This window comes from Bos grunniens, chromosome 24 (genome assembly GCF_055505025.1).
Source record: "Bos grunniens cultivar Pamir isolate PY7600 chromosome 24, Bosgru_T2T1.0, whole genome shotgun sequence".
Classification (NCBI taxonomy): Eukaryota; Metazoa; Chordata; class Mammalia; order Artiodactyla; family Bovidae; genus Bos; species Bos grunniens.
The window spans coordinates 43154809-43168708 of NC_141188.1; the positions used below are offsets into that span (position 1 = coordinate 43154809).

The 13900-nt window shown below is 39.5% G+C and overlaps 1 protein-coding gene across 1 annotated transcript in view; it reads left to right on the forward strand.

Moving 5' to 3' along the window:
* The window catches only part of TWSG1 (twisted gastrulation BMP signaling modulator 1), a 21851-nt gene continuing 7951 nt past the window's right edge, over positions 1–13900 (forward strand). The window contains exons 1-3 of the mRNA XM_086373161.1: positions 1–299; positions 1771–1927; positions 12060–12159. Of these exons, the coding sequence (XP_086229287.1) occupies positions 1805–1927; positions 12060–12159 (223 nt within the window). The 5' untranslated portion in view covers positions 1–299; positions 1771–1804. The remainder of the gene's footprint in view (positions 300–1770; positions 1928–12059; positions 12160–13900) is intronic.

Genomic DNA, 13900 nt, shown 5'->3' on the forward strand with positions numbered 1-13900 from the left:
GGGGGCGGGGCCTAGTCGAGGGGCGGAGCCGGGCCGCGCACTGACAGGAGCGCGGGGGGAGTGAGAGACGCCTCCTGGCGGGAGCTGGCGGCTGCCCAGGCGGGAGCCGAGGGGGCGGAGGGAAGCGGGGTGCGGGGGTGAGGCGGCGACTGGCCGGTCTCTGCCTCTTTCGGTGCAGAGGTTTGCGGGCGCCGCGCGGAGGACGGCGTGGAGGCGCGGCCTGCCTCCCTCCACAGCCCACGGCGCGCCCGCTCGGCCAACCCGTGGGGAACTGGGACCCGGCAAGCTCGCTGCGCACGGTGAGAGGCGGGGGGCGGGCGGGCGGGGGCGCTGCTCGGGGTCTGGAGGCCGCGGCTGGGCCGGCGCGGCGGGAGGAGACGGGGCCCGCGCGGCCTGGGCGGCCTGCGGGGGACAAGACGGGCCGGGCGCGGGGCGTCGCTCCAATCGCGGGCCTCCGGGGCCGCTGTCAGCGCCGCCAGCCGGGCCGCGGCGCTTTGTTCCCGGGGCCCCGGAGGCAACCGCTCCCGGCTAAGGAGCCGGCTACCTGCCTCTCGACGCCTCGTTCACCTGGACGCCCGCTAGAGGCGGCTCCGGGAGGGGCGCGGGGACAGCCGTGAGGTGGGGAAATACCCCCTGTTCAGTGGTTGGGGCTGATAACTAGTTCAGGAAGCTTCCATTTTCCTACGCCTTCTTGGGCCGCCACGAGTACGGGCCGGCGGCTCCGGATTCAGTGCAGCGGGCGGTGGGTCCGACGGTCCTGGAGGGGCCCCGCCTTGGCCCCGTCCCCGGGCTTTCTCGTCCAAAACCGAGCCGCCCGGGCACAGAGCCCCGGTTCTCTTTCTACCTTCTGTGGTTTTGCTTTATTGTTCTTCCTCACACTAAGGAAAAAGGTTTACAGTGATCTGAAAGGCCCATAAATGTACCTTTTATCCGTCTCACCTCACCTATTTATTTCATTGATTCCATTTTGAGTGTGTGTTTTAAACCCTAGGAAGTTTTATTTTCTCCTTTTTGAAAATTTAATGACCGTGTTGGTTGTTTTTACCACCGTCAGAATTTGTGCTGGTCTTTCTCGTTTTGGACTGTAGCATCTTTTTCAGTAACTTTGAAGAATCTCTGATAGCTAAGGTAAAGAAGTAAAAGAATATCGTCACATTTTGATAAATCAGAGTTCTTAATGCAGTCAATAATTTACTCTTCCCTTTGTTAATCGCTAAAGCATGTCAGGAACAACTGCCCACTCCTTCCGTTGAGCTGCTTCATTCTAGCTAATTATGTTAGACAAAATGAGGTAGTAATAAGTAACCACTAGAATAGTTTGCATTTTTAAATTTTATTTTAATTGTGGAAATTAAAATATCATTAAATGTTTTTAAAAATTTATAATGCAATATTAATAGTTTTTTGGGTTTTTTGGCTGGCTTAAAGTTGAATAGTAGGCCTGAAACTAAAGCTGAATAGTAACGGTGTAGTATTAGAACTACTTATTTGCTTTAACTTTCACAGTCACCATTTCTGGGTAGTCTGAGGAATTTCAGAATTGTATACATTTGAAGATGGCTAACAAGATGTTACTATATAAAACTGTAACTTTTTTTTGAGTGTATAAGTAATCTTTTGTTGAGAATAATCTTTATAAATGATCACTCAGAAGTCCTAACACAAACAACGAGTCTCGGTTTACTTACTTGTTTTGCATTTTTGTATTTGTTTTTACCTTAGTACTTGCCTTTGAATTAAAGTTTTTTGTTTGTTTTTTTGTTTGTTTAGCTTCCTGGGAGTTACTGATTGTCTTTGAAGAATCATGAAGTCACCCTCTGTTGTTATGCTTACTCTCACCGTTCTGGTGTTCCTGACATGGGTCCCTATGTCACTGAGTTGTAACAAAGCACTCTGTGCCAGTGATGTGAGCAAATGCCTCATTCAGGTAGGACTAAGAATACTCTTTTTACTACTATTAAAATTTATTGTATAGCAGATATAGAATGCAAATACACAGAGAGTGTCTATGTAATACAGTGTAAGAACCATTACACTAGTCTGGGGTTTTGCCCCCATACTTCACGAGCAAACTCAGACTCAAGGAGTTCAGTACAGGAAATAATATCCAGCTTTGTAAACAGGCCGTTACAAGGTGATGAGCTATCTATTCAGGTGAATTAAAGGGTTCTGTTGTACAATCTAGTTTACATAGCAAAGAGGCTCACTTACTATATTTAGGAAAAAAAATTTAGCTAGTCAAATCATAGACAGACTGTTCTCTAAATATAATGTACTAATTGTCTGTTCTGTGTAACAAGTTACCCCAAACAGAGTAGCTTAATGCAGTAAACATTTATTATTGACACAGTTCCTGAGGGTTGGGAACCTAGGAGCAGCTGAGCTGGGTGGTTTGGGGTCAGGGTTTCTCAAGGTCGCAAGTGTGGGGAGAATCTGCTTTCAAGATACTTGACAGTGATCTCTCTCGGCCGTCAAGGCAAGCCTTTCTGAAGAGAAAAGTGGGGTTAAGCGATTGGCTTAGTTCATAGAGCTAAGAAGTGACTGTGGAACATGGCCTGTGTCTGAACACGAAGGCTATGGCCTTTCCATACGCATACTGATTATTACTGTCCATAAAGTTGGGTTAATTAGTGGTGAACTTCATGTCTTATATAGCTGTTCTCCCTTTCCCATCCTGTTAGACCATCAGCAGTCTTGTGTCTGTATTAATTAGCCTCTGTTCTAGCTGTTGGCTAAGAAATTCAGTGCACTGCTGAAACTATGTATATGTGAATTCTGTATGAAGTATGACTCAACCAACTTTTGCCTGTACTCCTGATACGAGAGCGTTTGTGCATATGTACTAGAAGTGATCATGGGTTTTGTAGATGAGAGGTATTCTGTGCTGATCTGTGACGTTTTGGTGCTCATTAAAAGTTAACATTCTGGGAAGCCTGGCCTTTCTGTGAGTGTGGTTACCACCATCTCATACTCCACGTACCATCACTTTGCATTTTAAACCAAAACTTTTAACTAGAGAGGCTGGTTGGTTGGTTGTTAATTTTTTTTTTTTTTTTTAACTCTGGATGTTTTTAAATAGAAGAGAGAAGAGTATAATGAACAACAGTAACCATCAGCAGTTACAGCAGTCGTTAACCCAGGGCTTCGCTTGCCTCATCTCTGTTCCCCTGCACTGTTAGGGTCCCCATCTCTGTTAGTGTCAAGCAGACCCCTGACATTATTTTATCAAATTCTAATGTCTATCTCTGAAAGATAAGAACTCTTGAACACAGCTATCAGCAATTTAAAAATTAATAATTCTTTAATATCATATAGTTTTATACCTGGAAGTTTTGATTTGACACACTGGCTTAATGGTGGCTGAAAATTTTGTAGTCTTCTCGTGAAGTCCAGCTTTATGCTGTGGTCATAGGGGAATCCGTGCTACTTCCCATATTGTTTCAATGTAGCTTCATTATTCACTATTAGAAACAGTCTCATAAAAATTGCTATATTCATGTTTAGGTGGAAATCTACTTAAATCTCAAATTATTTTTTGACTCTCCAAGACTATGATTTCCATTATTCAGCTAATTAAAAATTGGATTTTATTTAAAGACCTTGCTTGGTAAGGCAGTATTTAAAGAAGAAAGCTTTTGGTTACTGTCAATAAACACTCTTAAAAGTTTTTGTTTTGTGATTTAATTTAAAAAATCTGTAATACAAATGCTTCCAAACGTAGGTTAAAAAAAATTTGTAAAAACTGGAAAATCAGGTGCAGCTTCTCCTATTAAATGGTGATTCTGGTAAACTCATTGCAAGAACGTAGGACTCTTTAAAAAAAAAAAAACAAACATGGTTCACTCATGTGAGCATTTCTGATTCCTGTTCCTTCAGAGCCAGGAATCATCTACTCCTTTTCTGGAATAGTGGAGATCGCCCTTGGTAGTACGTAGTGGCAGAGTGTGTAAGGTTAAAATGATAGAGGCCTTGAGTATTGAGGATTTTCTTAAAACCTTTTGAATTGAATTTTAAAATTTTAGCAATAACTTATTTTCTGCTTGGTAATTTTTCATATTAACACTTTTACTTGTATCGAATATGCCATTTTCTCAGATATCTCTGAGAATTACTAGAAGTTTTATTGATGGAGATGGAGATATGTCTCTCCCCCTCCCCCACCCCATTCTGTTACCTAGGTTTCTTTTTCTTCCAAGATAATTTTTTTCTTTCAATGTATATTTATTTCATGCAGGTGGCTTTCCTCAAATGTACAATATTCCTTTGATTCTTTTATAGTTAAGAATGAAGCGTAAAAGCCTGATTGGCCAGACTGTTTGTGGCAGGGCTGGCATACATAGACTGGAGGGTATCGCTTGAGAGTCAGAGAAGTTCTCGATGCTGGATCTGCTCTGAGGCTGATCATTTTCCTGAGGTGAAGTTTTTGGTTTGTTTGTTTTGAGTGGCTGATGTTTGTGCTGTGTTTGGGGTGGTAGTTGATTGGTAGATACCTGGTTCTTGTCTTTTTTGCCCTTGTGTGGAGGGTAGTCTGACTGGTCGGGTAGAAACTTGAACTTTAATGCCCTCTTCTATTCCTCTTCTCTTCACTTGAAGAATAGATTGGCTATTGACCTTTCACGTGTTAAGAATTGTCAGCTTGGGGTCTTTGGGCCTCTTAAATGCTTCTCTTAAAGGGAATCCCCAGAATTATATTCAAATTTGCATATGTACAGTTTTCTAAGAAGAGTCCCTAGCATTCAGGAGGTTCTTAGAGTGGTTGATGGCCCTGAGAAGGTGAGGAATTGCTGGGGCTTTGTTTGTCATCACACATACTGAGTTATTAAAATTCCACATTTCCATTCAACATAGATCAAGGCACGTTGACATTTTAGATGGCAATGATAGCTTTTCTCCTTAAACTTGCAGAAAAACATGCACAGAAACAGAGATGGGAGATAAGAACTTTAAGGAAGGCCATGCTGTAGAAGAAACTTCCTTCCTAAGAGGGCATTTAGCTTTGCTTTTTGTTCTTTTGGTTTGGTTTGAACAACATCTGTAGTGTTGAAATGATGTACTGTGAGGATAAGTTAGAACATTTGTTTATGTTTGAGCCCTCGGCAACTCATGAAATAACTAAATATAAAACATTTTTCCTGGAAGCTCAGAGTTGTGTAAATGTGTTTTACCAACACAGTCATTCCTACCCCTCCTACAAGTTGCTGCGTAGAAGGGTGGTCCCTGTGTAAGTATTTATTTTGTGCTGACAGGAAAGAAATCTAATTTTAACATCAGGAAAGCAATATTGTCATCTTGGTGTATTCCTTTGTTCATATAATGGGTGGTTGAGCTGTCCTCTTTTAGGGGAAAAATGGTAATACAAGATTTTGCTTTTAACAAAATCTTTCCTGTTTTTTTCTTCTGCCTCTTTGAAAAGAATACTTAAAATTTGGATCAATATTATACTTCTACCACTGAAATCTCCAGACCCTTTTTGTTTTAAGAACTGAAAAACCCCTTATTGACTTGTATTTTTAGCTAATATTTATGGTCATATTTAGGATGATATAAACATTATATTTCATGAAGTATTCAAACTTGGGTTCAGAGATCACTGATGCATTCTTTTAGCACTTTGCCAGTTGTCTGAATATTTATTTTGCACTTTTATGAACTAAATCAACAGTCTGGTTTTTTTTAATTCTAAAAAGTGATTTAACTACTCAATAAATCTTAGATTATCTGAAATAAGTTGAAATTTCAAAGTAGTTTCTCACTAATAATTCTAGCTTTTTTAAATGTATTTCAAGTTAAAATTGTAAATAGTTCAGGTATCTTCAGGGTTTTCTTAATTACAGTAAACTAAAAAATTAACTTCCTCTCCCTTGTGCCTTAACCAGTGCTAATTAAATTCCATGTTAGTTTTTTCCTGCAGTTATCTTGCTTTATTACTAGACTAGTAATATTTGGTGTATAATATGCAGTGTTTTTTCTTTCCTTTTATGAACATTACTATGTTTTCCCTCTTTTTTTCCTACTTCTCTGTCTTTAAAGGTTGTGACTCTGACTTATTTTTGTCCTGTTTTGCTTCAGGGAACACCTCCTGAAAATCTTTGAAATTAATATCCAGAAATAATAAGTCAGACCTAATGTAATTTAAGGGAAGAATAAGTCATTGTTTCCCTTCAAAGCAAAGTTGCAGGGGACTTCCCTGGCAGTCCAGTGGTTAAGACTTCATGCTTTCCTACATGCTGCATGGTGGGGCCGAAAAAAAAAACACCCCAAAGATGAGGATTTTATCAGGACACTTGGAAGTTTTTAAATGTAATGTTCATAGGGAGAATAGTAAAATAACTCCCCATTCATCCATCACTCAGCTTCAGCAGTGGTCAGCACTGCTCCACCTCCTCCCATTTCACCTCATCTGGATGATTTTAAAGAAATGCTTTGGGGTACTTTTGAAGTAGGATTAAAGTTTTGTTATGAGGTTTATGTAAGAAATGGGTGTAATTTAATATATTTTGGTAGTTCATGTATATACATGAACTTGTATGTTGATCTATTTAACCAAAAGGATAAATTCTGTTTTCGTAATGTTAGTAGTATTTCACTTAAGTTTATATTATTTTCAAGGCAAAAGTTTGCCAATTAGAATTTAAACATGTTGATAAGATTTGGGTTAGATATTTCTGTCCCAAGTTTGAAAGTCTGTCTGATGTCCTCCTCAAAGAGTATTCGTATGTCAAAACAGATTTGTTGTAACTAACATAATTATAATTATGTTTATTCTTTCGAATAAAGGTTAATTATTTGAAGATGTGTTGTTTATATTTGGTTTTTAAACACTCATTTGACCTAAGTAAGGGTTGTGAAAATTGTGTCACCACAGGTACAGGCTGATGCCTTGTTGGTTACTGATGTTCCCACAGTGTTCATTTTCATAATTACCTTTGTTCTTACATTCCTGGGGGTTTTAGGTCATGATATTACAAATAGTTACGGTTTGTTTAGTTTAATATTTAAGGACCTTAGCTTATGTTTTTGAGTGTCTTTTTTTTTTTTGTACTGTATGCAATTAAACTATCTTAAGTCCTACTACTTAAATTTAAATTTATTTGCCTTGATAAAAATATTGTGTTCTCAAAGGGACGCCACAAAACACACAGAAGAAGAAAAAGGAAAGAAAGCAATTTATAGTCCTGTTTAGAATCTAAATACTGACTACTCTTAATATTTGATACAGTCCTTTTTATTCTATGTTTAGGTGATTTTTAACCCTTAAATATAGAATAAAGGTTGTTGTATATCAATACAACTTTCACATTCTGCATTTTTCACCAGCATTGTTTTATGTTTCTTTGTTTTTTAAAAAATATATGTTAGAGGAATTTAGTTTGAAATTAAAATAGAGAAATGTATTTTCAGAACTATCTTCTGCATTACTTTTTTTAATACCAGTTTATGTTTATATAATGCTTTATACTTTTCAGGTCAGATTTGTTTAATAAATTTATGGGCCTCAGTGTACTATACTGGTCCTTCAAAGATGAGATGAGATATTCCTTAGTCTCCCAAAGCTTTTGGGGGGTAAGATTGGTCACATATGCTCATGTAACCACTACAGCAGTTGAGATAGGAAATGTCTTCATCACCCTTAAAAGTCCCTTCTTGCCCAGGGAGTCGAGACTAACCTCCTCCCCATCCTCAGTACCTTCCCACCGCTGGATGATTTTTGTTCCTGTAATTTCACCTTTTCCAGAATGTCTGCTAACAGGATCGTACAGTGTGTTCCCTTTTGTGCCTATTGGCTTCTTTCAGTTAGCAGAGTGCTTCTGAGATTGACCGTGCAGCTGTGTGTGTGTCAGGGAGTCCTTTCTTGGTCTTGCTGAGTGACGTTCTGTTGTGTGATTTCTTCATCCGTTCACTCGCTGATTGACATGGATTGTTTCTAGTTTGGGGTGGTGATGAATGAAGTTACTTACTTTCATGGATAGGTCTTTGTGTGGATGTATGTTTTCATTTCTCTCATGTAAATACCTAGGAGTGGGACTGCTGGATCACAGAGCATCTGAGAAACTGAGACTTGGTGTGACATGCTGCCTTTTGCGGGCTAGGACTTGAATCCAGACCCTGTAAATCCAAGTCGTTGGCTGTCCACTAGACTCTAATGCTGTTTCCAGTGATGATATTTCCCTGTTTTAACAATGGTGCTAACAAATCTCTCAGATTTTGGCAACAGTTAAGGAGTGGAGATACCTTCCAGCGAATTTACATCAGAATATAAATAAAAATTTCCCTCAAGTGACCAGTTTCCATTTCTGACCTGGAAATATGGAAGTTTATAAAATGAACTCTTTCATAAAGAGTTCATAAAATGAAACTGTAAGTCTTGGCTTAGTCTTGGATGAATAATGCCCCCAGTTTATTTTGCATAGAGGATTAAGATCTCACCAGCACCTTAGTCATACAGAGAATAAGATTTTCCACTAAAGATTAAATAATCATATGAAATCTGTCTTTTGGCATGAAAAAATTGAAATTCTTTGGAATATTCAAGATTTTCACTGATACTAACATAGTAAAAATACATTTTAAATTAGACTTGTCCCACAACTTTTCATCCTGCCATGTTTTCATTTCATAGAGGCTTTTGAAGCAGATTTCCAAATTATCTCTAAATACTCGTGCTGGTCAATGTCGGATAGCTGAAACGTATAAATTTCTGTTTTCTATTTAGTATAAGGTTTCAGTTTTTTCCACTGTAAATGTATGGAACGGTGTGATCGCCATGTACCAAGAACCCCTGCTGTGGTATTTTGCACAGAGGTGGAGATGCATGTCCCCTGGCTCTGGCTCGCGGAGGCCTTGGGGCTGGAGCAGCCCTGAGGCAGAAGAAGGACACTGGAGCCTTGGGTTGGGTTGCTGACCCGCCCCCTCCAGCCTTTCATCTGCACCAGGAGCAGCACCCACACTTTCCCTGAGACTTGCAGACCAGGGAGGCAGTGATGTGATCTTTAACTGGCTGAAGCAAAAACAGAATTAGGTATTAAATCCCAACTCACTGGTTTTGCAGCTCATGCCAATGATACTTATTTTACCTTTACAAACAATGATTAAACTTGGGCACTAGCACTTGTCGTTATATTCAAGTACTGAGGGTGAAAGATGTAATAGTGCCTTTGATTAAGCAACCTGAAGGGTTAGCTGTTTAATTATGGGTTTGTTCTAAGAAAGTAATAACTATAATTACTGAAATGCTAAATTAATGAGAAGCTTTATATTATTATTTATATTAATAAGCTTTATGTTTTAAAAGCAGGAATAGCGATCCAGAACCGGGGTCAGATCTCAGCCACTTACTAATTGAATGATGTACAAATTCATAACATTATATTAAAATAGAGATAAATAATAACTTGATAAGGGCTTTATGAGCTTTAACATAATGCGTATAAAACTCTTACCACGGTGCCTGTTTATGTTACATAAAACCCACTTAGGAATTCTGGGGGAGGCAGTGGCGGGATAAAAGCGGAGGCGGCAATAGGTCAGACTTTCTTTCCAGCTCTGTGGACATCCAGTTTGGTTGGGATCCTACATTCAGCCTACAGAGTGGTGCTCAGGGTTGGTCACGGGCAGTTTAGTGAACTAGTAAACAGCCAGTCCACATAGAAATCCCACATCTCAGCACAACCGGCTCTCTAGTTAAGATGGTGACTTTGAAGTAAAAGTGATGTAGAAGATAATAATCTTTCTGAAGCTGGTACTGGAACATGGACAAGCTGTGAAAGGGGTGAAGAATTTCAGAAGAAAAGGGAACTTTGTGCACTGTTGATGGGAATGTAAATTGGTGTAGCCACTGTTGAGAACATTTTGAAGGTTCCTCAAAAAATTAAAAGTAGAACCATCGCACATCACATGGTCTACCAGTTCCACATCTGGGGATATATTTGAAGGAAGCAAAAACCCAACTCCAAGAGGTATCTGCACCCCCATGTTCATAGCAGCATTACATACAACTGCCAAGATAGGGAAACAACCTCAGTTTCCACTGATGAATAAATGGATAAACAAGTTGTGTGTGTGTGTATTTGCATATATTTGTATACATATATATGCACGCACACACACATACACACACACACACACACACACACACACACAGATGTGGAATATTATGCAGCCATAAAAAATGAGGAAATCCTACCATTTGCAACAACATGGATGGACCTTAAAGGCATTGTGCTAAGTGAAATAAGTGCAAAAAAACCCCAACAAACTCATAGAAAATGAGGTCATATTTGTGGTTACCAGAAGTGGGTTCATTGGGAGGGGAAATTGGAGGAAGATCAAAAGGTACCAACTTGCAGTTGTAAGTAAGTCTTAGGGCTGTAATGTCCCACATGGCGACTGTAGTTACTGCTGCAATATGACATACAGGAAAGCTGTTGAGTGAGTAGATCCTGAGAGTTTTCATCATAAGGAGAAATCTTTTTTTTTTTTTTTTCATTTTATCTATATGAAATGATGGATGTTAGCTAAACCTACTGCAGGGATCATTTCACAATAAATGTAAATCAAACCATCATGCTGTACACCTTAAATGTGAGAGTTTAATGTGTGTCAGTGTTAATTACAGTGAGTGATGTATGTCAGTTACCTCTCACCAAAACTGGAAATATCATCTTGCAAAAAACTATGTCATATAAGAATGATGGACTGACTCTAATGGTCTAGAAACATAGTAAGATTAATAGGGATGAATACTGTGCTATGTTTATATATGTAGATTTTATATATATATATATATATATATAATGTCACCAACTGGAGAAAGCCAAGTAAGCCATGTGTTCACGGAGTTTCCCTTAGGTTGGGTTTGTTTAGCAGTGACTCTAGTGGCCAGAGGAGGGGTAGCTGCTGCTGCTGCTAAGTCTCTTCAGTTGTGTCCGACTCTGTGTGACCCCATAGATGGTAGCCCACCAGGCTCCGCCGTCCCTGGGATTCTCCAGGCAAGAGTACTGGAGTGGGTTGCCATTGCCTTCTCCAGAGGAGGGGTAGAGGAGAGGCTAAAGGAATTACCTTGAAGCTTCATGTACAAAGCAAGCTGCGTTAATTAGTTTCCTGCAGTAGCAAACCATCCCAAAGCTTTGTGACTTGAAACAATAACCATTTATTTTGCTTTTCTTTCTGTGGATCAGCAGCTTGGGCCTTTATCAGCCGAGTAGGTTTTCTGGGCTTATTCTTGTGGCTCTTGTCAGCTGCTGGTTGATTGGAGGATGGCTGAGCAGGGGTGGCTTCGGATGGACTGACTTGTCCATGTGGCCCTCTCTGGGGCTTCACATGGCAGCTGGGCAAAATTCTAAGAGAAGGAGAGGAAACATCCCAGGTCTATTCAGGCCCACACTCAGAACTGACACTAAATCACTTCCACCAAATTCTGTTGATCAGGGCAAGTTTCAAGATGACTTCCATTCAAGAGGTCTGGAAATAGACCCTTGTCTCTTGATCAGAGGAGCTGCAAAGAGGGTGACATGGGGAGGGGAAGGATTGCTGCCCATTTTGTAAACAGTCAGCCACGCCAGGCACGCTTAGATCAATGAAAATAGCTGTTAAAAGATGCTGTTAATTTACACTTTACATATTGAGGAGCCACAGCTCCCACTACAAGTCAACTGGCCATGCATTTGACAGTGAATCTAATAGCTGGAAAGTGGATTCTGTTCTTGTACTGAGTGTGTTGCGTTCATATGGGAGATGAAGTTATAGGTTATGAAGTAAAATCTCTTTATTTTGTTTCAAAATAAGATAAAAGGATCCAAAATGCATTCATTGAATGTGTCCAAAAGAAAATCTAAATCTCCTGAGATCTAAGTAGTACTTGAATCTAATTCCAAGTCTAAATATCTACTTTGTAGATATTTATTTCCTACAAATAGTTAATGATGTTAAATTAAACTAATGTGCCAAGAGTAAATGACTATAAATGCAGTTATTATGGAGTGCTTTTTTGCTGCAAAAAAGTAGCAGTTTTAAATGTAGTTATTTGGAATTTTAAGTCTGAAAGTCTGCTTCATTTCTAGGAGCTCTGCCAGTGCCGCCCTGGAGAAGGAAACTGCTCCTGCTGTAAGGAGTGCATGCTGTGTCTTGGGACCCTCTGGGATGAGTGCTGTGACTGTGTTGGTAAGTTGATGTTACGTTTCTTAATATTTCCTATCACAGAATCCTTGACTTTAAGAGACTTTAAATAGTATTTTATGTGCATAGACTAGGGTATGTATAAGATATTGTAGGTGTATAGAACAGCATTGCATTTGCTTGTATCGAATAGTATTTACATATATATGTGTTTGTATTTTTATAGAAAAGGTGTGGGAAGAAATTCTTGTGAAATAAGAGTGGAGGAACAAGTGGAAGATTTTTTTTTTTATCCTTTATTTTTTTTTAATTTTATTTTATTTTTAAACTTTACATAATTGTATTAGTTTTGCCAAATATCAAAATGAATCCATCACAGGTATACATGTGTTCCCCATCCTGAACCCTCCTCCCTCCTCCCTCCCCATACCATCCCTCTGGGTCGTCCCAGTGCACTAGCCCCAAGCATCCAGTATCGTGCATCGAACCTGGACTGGCAACTCGTTTCTTATATGATATTTTTCATGTTTCAATGTCATTCTCCCAAATCTTCCCACCCTCTCCCTCTGCAACAGAGTCCATAAGACTGATCTATACATCAGTGTCTCTTTTGCTGTCTCGTGCACCGGGTTATTGTTACCATCTTTCTAAATTCCATATATATGCGTTAGTATACTGTATTGGTGTTTTTCCTTCTGGCTTACTTCACTCTGTATAATAGGCTCCAGTTTCATCCACCTCATTAGAACTGATTCAAATGTATTCTTTTTAATGGCTGAGTAATACTCCATTGTGTATATGTAACATAGCTTTCTTATCCATTCATCTGCTGATGGACATCTAGTTGCTTCCATGTCCTGGCTATTATAAACAGTGCTGCGATGAACATTGGGGTACACGTGTCTCTTTCCCTTCTGGTTTCCTCAGTGTGTATGCCCAGCTGTGGGATTGCTGGATCATAAGGCAGTTCTATTTCCAGTTTTTTAAGGAATCTCCACACTGTTCTCCGTAGTGGCTGTACTAGTTTGTATTCCCACCAACAGTGTAAGAGGGTTCCCTTTTCTCCACACCCTCTCCAGCATTTATTATTTGTAGACTTTTGGATCACAGCCATTCTGACTGGCGTGAAATGGTATCTCATAGTGGTTTTGATTTGCATTTCTCTGATAATGAGTGATGTTGAGCATCTTTTCATGTGTTTGTTAGCCATCTGTATGTCTTCTTTGGAGAAATGTCTATTTAGTTCTTTGGCCCATTTTTTGATTGGGTCATTTATTTTTCTGGAGTTGAGCTGTAGGAGTTGCTTGTATATTTTTGAGATTAGTTGTTTGTCCGTTGCTTCATTTGCTATTATTTTCTCCCATTCTGAAGGCTGTCTTTTCACCTTGCTAATAGTTTCCTTTGATGTGCAGAAGCTTTTAAGGTTAATTAGGTCCCATTTGTTTATTTTTGCTTTTATTTCCAATATTCTGGGAGGTGGGTCATAGAGGATCCTGCTGTGATGTATGTCAGAGAGTGTTTTGCCTATGTTCTTCTCTAGGAGTTTTATAGTTTCTGGTCTTACGTTTAGATCTTTAATCCATTTTGAGTTTATTTTTGTGTATGGTGTTAGAAAGTGTTCTAGTTTCATTCTTTTACAAGTGGTTGACCAGATTTCCCAGCACCACTTGTTAAAGAGATTGTCTTTAATCCATTGTATATTCTTGCCTCCTTTGTCAAAGATAAGGTGTCCATATGTGCGTGGATTTATCTCTGGGCTTTCTATTTTGTTCCATTGATCTATATT